Source organism: Solanum tuberosum, unplaced genomic scaffold (assembly GCF_000226075.1).
Source record: "Solanum tuberosum cultivar DM 1-3 516 R44 unplaced genomic scaffold, SolTub_3.0 scf00109, whole genome shotgun sequence".
NCBI lineage: Eukaryota > Viridiplantae > Streptophyta > Magnoliopsida > Solanales > Solanaceae > Solanum > Solanum tuberosum.
In genome coordinates, this window is record NW_006239042.1 from 1135869 (window position 1) to 1145191 (window position 9323).

The 9323-nt window shown below is 36.1% G+C and overlaps 1 protein-coding gene across 1 annotated transcript; it reads right to left on the reverse strand.

Annotated features, from left to right (window-relative positions):
- Positions 1-2712: 2712 nt before the first annotated feature.
- Positions 2713-8458, reverse strand: LOC102597095 (probable serine/threonine-protein kinase At1g54610). The gene is made up of 9 exons (XM_006350106.2): positions 8052-8458; positions 6742-7026; positions 6284-6601; positions 5841-6068; positions 5579-5676; positions 5172-5277; positions 4603-5088; positions 3179-3296; positions 2713-3066 (listed from the first exon to the last, which is right to left on the reverse strand). The coding sequence occupies exons 1-9, from the start codon at positions 8439-8441 to the stop codon at positions 3059-3061; spliced, it is 2037 nt and encodes a 678-aa protein (XP_006350168.1). The 5' UTR covers positions 8442-8458; the 3' UTR covers positions 2713-3058.
- Positions 8459-9323: the final 865 nt, after the last annotated feature.

The window sequence follows — 9323 nt, forward strand, 5'->3', positions numbered from 1 at the left end:
AATATAACACGGGAATCAATAAACAATAACTAATTACCCGAATTACCAATAATCCTATCAACCCTAGTTCAAATCCATGATCCCATATTCCAAATTAGGGCTTTTTCCGCCATAGTTTCCAAATCAAAACCCTTCCCCATCGATAATTACCCATTAGATTACGTTCTACGGATCGAAAAACGGATTTGGGGAGTTAAAATCTTACCTTTAGCCTCAAGTATAGTGGAAAACTGTCAAGAAAAGACCTGGGTTCGTTCCTTAGCTCTCAAGTTCGAAAATTGCAGAATAAAATATTTTTGGGGTTTATTTACGACTTTAAGTCGCATCTGGCCCGCCACATTGGTCCTTACCCCACTACAGCGGCCCCGCCCTGGAGGCAGAAATCTCTGCCATAGCGGCTTGCACGAAACAGTGAGCTATTTTAATAATTCCAATACCCCCATTTCACAACACACCTTCAACCAACGACACTCAAAAATACTTGTTCACGCTAAGATCAATTTCGGGAGTTCTACTCACCTGAATTCAATTCCGTAAAGTCGTACGGGTTCCTTAACGTCTTAGCTATCTACTCATGTGATCAAATTCATAATTAGATCACCCAATTACTACTAGATTTCCCTAGTTCTCACAGACTTCGATTTCGTCCAAATCTGGATTAGGTTGGGAGATCTCAAGTTACTATGAAAAAGTTTTCTGACCCAAAATTTTTCCCCGTTCGCTTTTCTATAATGACGGAACCCGGTCGTTACTCTCTCCCTTTTCAAGAACTTTTTTCAATTTTGCATCACGGGGTATGCTGAGCAATTCAGCCCCGTAATCAATGCAAATTCTCTTAAGCCAAAACAAGCAGGCTTATCATTCATACAAAGCCAAATTTCATGTATTTTTTTGTCACCTTTTACACGTCGCAACAACATATAATGGACCATCTGTCTATTAAACTTGAAATGTTCTGAAATATGCCTCAAGTGTCCAAAACAAGTGCCTTTAAAATCATCATATTTTTTTTCTTCAACTAGAAGATTTATTAAATCACAATAAACAACCATCCTTGCTCTAACAGAAATTTTTGCTGGAAACGATCCTATTTCATCTATCCATGTCTTTAAATCATACGACTTACCAGGAATGTCTTCTGCACAAATTGGCAAAGACAGGGGATCTTCATCCTCATCACCAGTTTGGGTATCTCTACTACTCTCATCTTCACTGTCACTTTTATCATTACTAGATTCAATATCATCACTAGACTGGGCACTACTGTCCTGGTAGTTGTCAATCTAGACCATTGTATTAGAATCAGAGTTCGACTCATATTCTTCCACAATAATTTTTTTCTTTTTTGAAGCTTTGGAAACTTCTTCAACCTTCCTTTTCTTATTTTTAGAAGCATAAGGACCAGATCGTTTAATGATGCCGCCTCTAGTTTTAGCCATACTGTACTATATACAAGCAAAAATAAATTTGTCATTTCAAAATATCGACCACTAGTCTATTAGCACAATCAAACCTTACATTAAAAACACATGCAAAAGAAGTAGCAGTTCAAACAGAAATCGATAGTAAAATCGCAAGCATAAAACTTTAAAATCGATTAAATCAATCAAAATACAATAAATTTTTTCAAATCGCTAACATAAAACTTTTATAAAATTTCTATGCATTATCCAAATCAAAACGTCATTAACGATGCCAAATTAGAAACATAAACTAAAAAGGGTCAGATTTTCAAAAGTTTAAGAAAATATCTAAACTTCACTACACTACCGCAATTAAAAAATAAATCAAATAGGAGTAAAAGTTATTGGAAATACAATGATGAAACTTACCTGAGAGGAAGAAGATTGAACAAGATTCAACTGAACTGGGGAAGAAGATTGAACAAAATAGACCCGATTCACTTCGTTTGAAATCTTCCGGAACTATTATGGGATCGTACGTTTGTTTATGGTTTCAAGAATAGAAGATTGGAAAGGTTGGTTCTTGGAGAAAGATGTTTTATGGAGGTTTACGAAATCGATAAAGCTGATATATGGAAGATTAAAAGCCACATTGGAGAGCAAAGTTCTGAGGTTTCATCGGAAAAAGGATTTTCTGATAACCCAATATATTAATTTTTTTTTATATTGGGATTGTACTTTATTTTTGGAGGGATTAAATTTATTTAATATTTGAAGTGTTGGGAAGAAAATGATTTTTCAAAACTTGTATTTTATCCCCCCAAGTTTTTAAAGTGTTAAAAAGGCCCCTGACCTCACAAGCCTACCCCACTTTTTGACTTTTTCTTAAAGTAAACCTACAAAATAAATCAAAAAGAAATGGGGTGGCTATGGACTAAATTAAGTTATATTGGTGGGCACAACACCAAATCTTCTCGAGTAACTTCCATTTTTCAGAATTTAGAATCCGTAAACTCAAAGTTCTAGTTCCTTTGGACTTGGTATGTTTTTAGATCAAAGAAGTCCATTTAGTTTATGATGACAGATAATATCCCTATGTCCCTATCCTCATTCAACAATCTTCTGTATAATCAATTGGAGCCGAATACATATATAGACATAAACGATCAAAGGCACAATGGATGATTGAATTTGTAGTATAAACATGTCAACTAAAGGTTTGAATGTGTGTATACAGATTTTCCATTTGCAAATAGGTAAGCCTAGACACAAATCAGTAAATAGAAGAAAAAAAAAGTCATGATTTTTAATGGTTTTTGGGGATACATGTTGCAACTCTATAGCATGTTATCAAACTCCAATTCCGCTAAGCACTTGTAGGATATTTCAGCATCAAATTTTCCAGCGATTCCATCATATTTCTGGTAAAAAAACTATGTCTTGCACCAGTAAGTGTCTACATGATTTGCGAGAAAAATATAGTTGCAAGGATCAGAGTTCATAGAGTCCAAGCTCTTCATAAGTAGAGTGGTCAGGGAAAAAATGATACATTGCTTAACAAACTTTGATTTTCTTCTCAACCAACAAACATCCTCATTTCTTCAGAGTCACTTCACTGGCTAAGGGATGCAGGATGCACTTCCAGATCACTCTCATTACAAATCTACAGAAACAAACCAAATTTGATTTTTTAACAAAAGAAAGAAAAAAAAAATGGTTCTTTATGGATTTCTACTGTGATAAATAGAAATCACCACATATGAGAATGTGTTTACCTTTATAAAACCGAGATCTCTGACCATCTTGGTGCGTTTGATAATCCTGGTTTGGATCACTCCTCTGATGTATCAATGGTCCTGAGAACACAACCCTTCTTTGTCGGCCATTATAGTCCTGTCATTTAGAAAGATACTTACATATTCAGTCATATTCTTCGTTGCGCCTTTGCAATTACTTATAAGTTGCATGTATTACATGGCTTCAGATAAAAAGTAAAACTTCAGATTGTAGACATGATATTTAAGTTATTTTAGCTAACAGGCAAGGTCCATTGTTGCTGTAACTTTCCAGTTTATAAAGGTCTAAATGGGAGAAGTTCATAGACTGACCACTTCTGGTGCTGATAAAGACTTCCCCTTTGAAATGCAGTTAGCTATCTTTTATTGGGTTTTTTAGTTCTAAGAAAAAAAAAACACAAAATATCATGTAGGTTGTAGCATTATTGCATATATTAAAAATACAGTACACTTATAACATTTACTACCGCTTTATGTGTCAGGTGTGTGTTTATCATAGGCATTGCACTCATTTTTCACAGACGGTAGAGATTTGCAAAGCACAACAATGATAACATCTCCATGCAAAGAAAATGAAGTTCGAGCTTAAATCAAACTCAGCTAGTTCATGAGGAGATGATAGTCTTAGACTATATAAAGAGATGACATCCCATTTTCTCAACAAATTTTGGACACTTAATACTTCCTTGCTCTCCTAGTACTGGATATTTGAAGCATGGACAACGTAGGATGAGGGCCTAACATTGGGTAAATCACGGATAGGGATGGGAACAGAAAATAGACCTTGCAGCTAACTCAACTCCAAAAACTTGATCATGAGGTGAGGACTGTCTCAAACTATATAATGACCCATTCCATTAACCGATATGGGACACTAAATCCAATTCAGGCTGTAAATCTGTGAATCACGCACTAAATCAGTTGTAGTTTGACTGATGGTATCTAGTTATCAACTACTCAGATAATCGTAGTAATTCTAGAACTAGTCCTTGGTTTTGAGTTCAGCTCAAGTCTATTTCTTAAAATGGTATTAGGGTAAATAGAAATCCTGGGGGTTCAAGTCTCAGTGACACTCCCGCACTGAGGAGACATGTTGAAGGCACAGTTTTGTTTTCTTTTCAGTATGTTGAAGACAAAATTAAGAAAATAAAGTTTGTTCACTAACAGTTTTAACTTTTTAATGAAATGGTCACACAATTTAATACTGCACAACTGACTATTATCAAACGCTCGGAGGAACGGTTGCAATTAGCCATAGAATAGCTTACGGGTCAATTTTATCCAATCCCACCCAATTCCTCCAAAAAACAAAAGCTTTCCTATGCTAGCATTACAGCAGAAAAGAAAAGTTTCAGTTTCTCACTATTAATTTCAAATAGGTATAGTAGATCAAGAATACGAACCTCTGATATCTCCTGAGACTGGTGTATATCAGATGATCCAAAAGAATCTCGTTGCTCATGATGAGTGTATTGCCTGCTAATAGAATGCTTTGCATCATTGTTGCAGCCTCTGGCTTCGTTGTTGATCCTGCTCGAAAAGTCATTATTACCTGGCATGTTTAAATCCAAGGTATCGGCTGAGTGTAGTACACTAGATGTGTCAAAGGCAATCAACTTTTGACTTTTTGAGTTGGCCTGTGGATGGGGCCTTGAGGCTGCAGAATCTTGCTTTCTCATTTTGGCCCATGCAGTGCCACTTGAAGCTGTTTGCGCAGGGACAGATCGGATGCTCTCCCCTTGAGATTCTTCGGTCGTCTGAGAAGCCTCTGACACTGTATCATAAGATGATTTCATTGATATGCGTGCCACAGTAGCTCCTTTTCCTTTAGAAATATGGCCACTACCACCAATGTTTCGACGACCATTATGGATATTAGCTTCAGCTTCCTTCATAAGGAATAAAAGGAAATTTGTCAATGTACCGTCAAAAAGGAATGTAAGTATGTGTATATGTATGACTGGAAAAAGACCTCTGTTGAGACTATGCCAAAGTTTCTCGATTCTTGAAGCGACTTTTGCACCTTTCTTGAATTTCTTGAAGCTCCAGATGCTCTCACTGTGGAACTGGCCCTCTTTCTGACAATGTAAGTGAGGGGAAAAGTTCAAAATCAAAGGAGATTAGTTTCTTAAAACTAAGCAGTTCGAGATGGATGAAATGTTTGGTGTGAACTACGTATGTTTCAGCTATAATGTTGAACTAGTACTCATACTAGTGAAGGAACAGCGACAAACCATCTTTCTTTTTATGTCTACAACTACAGATTAAATTCGTTGGCTTTTACTAACTTTGAGCACCTTCCGGATGACTTGCACTCAATTTAAGCAACTATATGCGAAATTTGTTTTCTATGAAGGACAAAGAAGAAAGGGAATTCACCTCCTTGCTTCTTCTCGGAACTTTGCATCAATTTCCTTGTTCGGTGGATACTTAGGCAAGCTAGACGGCGTACATGCGTAAGGCTTTGTATTGAAATACTGAAGAAGGTACATGACAAGTGTTGAACCATAATATTAGCATGCTGAAAGAATTGTCTTAAATGTTGTCAAAACTGAGAGTTGAATTTTGAAACACAGAACAAAAAACTGAGATAACTTTACAATGAGTAAAAGATTCATGAACTGCTTTCCTCATGCCTTACCACAGAATCAAGAGCAGATGAAGCAGCTCCACGTTTATGAGGATCAATTGAAAGAAGCGTTTCTATAAGGTTGACAGCAGTTTTTGGTAATTCTTTACATCTATCTCGAAGCACACTCTCATAAGGATGTTGAGGTTTAAAAATAGTTGCTAGTGGAAGTCTAGATTTTTTCCAGTAATCCTCAGATGGAGAACCACATAGTTTGAAGATTTTATGCAATTGTTCAACCTGCAGAGTAGAGAAAAAGAAACTTTTTCACAGTTGACTACAATCAGTAGCATTACATGGTAGTAGAGGAGTAACATCTAATCAAGCTATTATATTCAAGAGTTCATTCATAGATCTTGTAGTTGTGTAGATTTTCGTGTCCCATCTGCAAGTTATTATGAGAATTATGTACAAAATGTTATCCGATAGAAAATGAAGTCCAAAAAACCACTGACCTCAGTCCTCCCTTTTAAGAAAGGCCTCCCAAAGAACAGTTCTGCAAAAACACAACCAGCACTCCACAAATCCACCGTTAGCCCATAACTTGTTGATCCCAAGAGAAGTTCAGGAGGTCGATACCATAAAGTCACCACACGGCTTGTTAGTGGTTGTTTGTGTCTAGCACTAAGGAAATTTGCTAGACCAAAATCTGCTATCTTTAAAATTCCTTCATTGTTTACCAAAACATTGGAAGCTTTAATATCCCGATGCATTATACCTCGGGAATGACAATGCTCTAGTCCACTCAACAGCTGCTGCATATAGCATTTAATCTACTTCCATCCAAAAAAAAAGAAGAGAAGAACAGAATATGAGTTGTTCATATTTTCCTAAATTTGCGAGTAAAGTGATTCAAAAAGTGATCCTAACACAACATCTAAGGGTAGAGAGACATTGTCTAATGCTAACAAACCTGTGAATCGGTGAACTTGACGTCAGGACATGACAACAGTCCAGAGAGGTCATGTTCCATGTATTCAAAAACAAGGTATATGCAGCATGATAACCGAGAAGTAACTATTCCCAACAGCTTCATGACATTTGGATGGTCAAGTTTGCGTAGAACTGTTATTTCTCGAGCCATAAATCTGACACTTTCTGGCTGGAAATTGTCAAATTTCACCTTCTTCAGGGCAACCATTTTACCAGTTTCGACATCACGTGCACGATAAACACTGCTGTATGTCCCTTGTCCAATCTACAGATGTAGAAGGCAGAAAAATATTTGTAAGAAGAAATTCCCTTTGCATTCATAAGACGGTAATATTCTACTGAAATAGTCAGTCCAAACGTCCGTGTACCATTGCATATGAAATTAGGCAGTCAAGGCCTAAATATGTTATCAAAATTTTCAAATCCCTGTGGCATGTGCAGTAAACCAAGAGTCTAAAGTCAGTCTAACATTGTTCATGGTTTCCTATAAGTTCATTATAACTAGCTTGAAGAGTTAAATCTGTCACGCATCGTCTTTGTTACACTTGCTTGCAGTAAATTATTATATTGGGGTACCCCACGGTTTCCTTCAAGTTATGATTGTACTCATGTTCAATGAACGGGGAGCTCATAATTGACATGAGGGGGAGAAATTAAAGTATCCTCAAACTCTACTTAAAGCATAAACATCTCTAGGTAGGATATATGAACCTATCCATATAAATGGTATGATGAAAATTCAATCAAAAGTTATTGTTACTGCATCCGATGCTAAGAATCATTCAGAGCTAGTATTTACAAATTAACTTAAATTTCAAAGGTTCATGGTGCTTCTTCTTTCAAAATGAGATGGTCAAGAGCCCCTTCAGAATTTCAGGACATTAAGAAAATAATAAAATAAGCAGCCATAAGAATAGGGAGCAAAAATCAATACGACCAACAAAAAACAATTGTCATCGGCTCATCGTATAGTAATTAGAAAGTCAATCCTATATGGCTCATCGTGTTGGTATGTAATAACATTTAACACATACACCAATTGTCAAAACATAGCATACATTTTTATGATCTGAAATCTTGTATTATAGATAATGCAAGATTCATTTTTCTTCTCTATCACAAGAAATGATGTTTTCATTACAATAACAAACATCAACAATCTCAGTCCAGTTGGGTTCGGCTATATGAATCTTCAACATCATGTTCCATATGAAACAATTAATTACAATTGTGTGTTTCCATTGAACCAATCAAATTTAAATTCTGAATCCGTGAAGGAAGAAAGATTACCTTTTCTAATTTCTGAAAGGCATCTGATTTAAGGGGCATCCATCCCTCAATAGCTTCAGAGGCAATGGCGGTTAGCCAAACAGGCCATCCTGCAGCCAAATGTTCTCCTTCATTTAGCCTTCCAAATTTGATACTAAAATTAACCTTTTTATCCGAATTTCCCTTTTTCGAAGCCTTAGAATTGGAGGAGCTTCGTTGGATTAACGATTCTTCCTTCTTCTCCTTTTCGGGTTCCTCTTTGATCTTCTCCAGAGGTGCAAATCCAGCCTTGACATGGTACACATTGTGTTCAGTAATATCAGCATTAATAATAATAGGAGTTGTTAGAGAAGAATTGCGTCGTGGGGGCGGAGAATGGGCTCTGGCCTGCTTGGAGCTGACACAACCCATGTCCCCACAAAACCCATTAAAGGAATAAAAACTCTTTGATGGGAAATGGGTGAGCTAGAGAGAAAAATGAGGATCAAAATTGAAGTCCCTACATTAGCTCATCTGGTCGTAAAACATTGTTCCAAAAAAATGAAAAATGTAGCTAAAAAATTTAGCTATTTTTCTGGGGGTGATGGCCAAAGAAATAAACACATTTGGGAAGGTCAACGTTGAACTCTTTTTTCTTTTGTGAAATCCAAGAGATTAATAAGGGTTCGTGTCCACCAGTCCCAAAGCAGAGAGAAGACAATATTTTTTGTGCATTGCCGCCATACGTGACATGCAGTCGTTAAAGTTGGTTATTCCTTTTTCTTTTTTACTCTCTTTATTTATTGAGTTTAACACATTCTCCGTCCGTTTCAATTTGTTTGTCGTTTTTCGGTTTCGTTCATTTAAAAAATAATGTTACTTTCTTTTTTTTTGGCAACTATTCTAACTTCTCACATGACATGTTTAACACCACAAAATTAAATGACATTGTGATATATTTTGATAACTATTCAAAATTAAATGACATTAGAAAACTAATGAGCCTCTGGTACAATGATGGTTCTACAAGAGGGTCACCATCATAATTTTTTTATTGTGTCATGATCAGAGTCTACACTCAAGATGTGATCGGAACTTAGGATCACATTGATTCGAAGAAGATCCTTAGTACCGGCGTGTTGCTAATGATTAAACTAACATTCTACAAACTGCAAGTAAAAGCTAAGACATAATTAACTGGGCGAAATACTTAATATATAACCAAATGAAATGATTGAAAATCCATGGAAGAACTGAACAACTAATGTATGAAATAAAGCCACTATTGACTAGAGTGAGAAGAAATAAATTTGT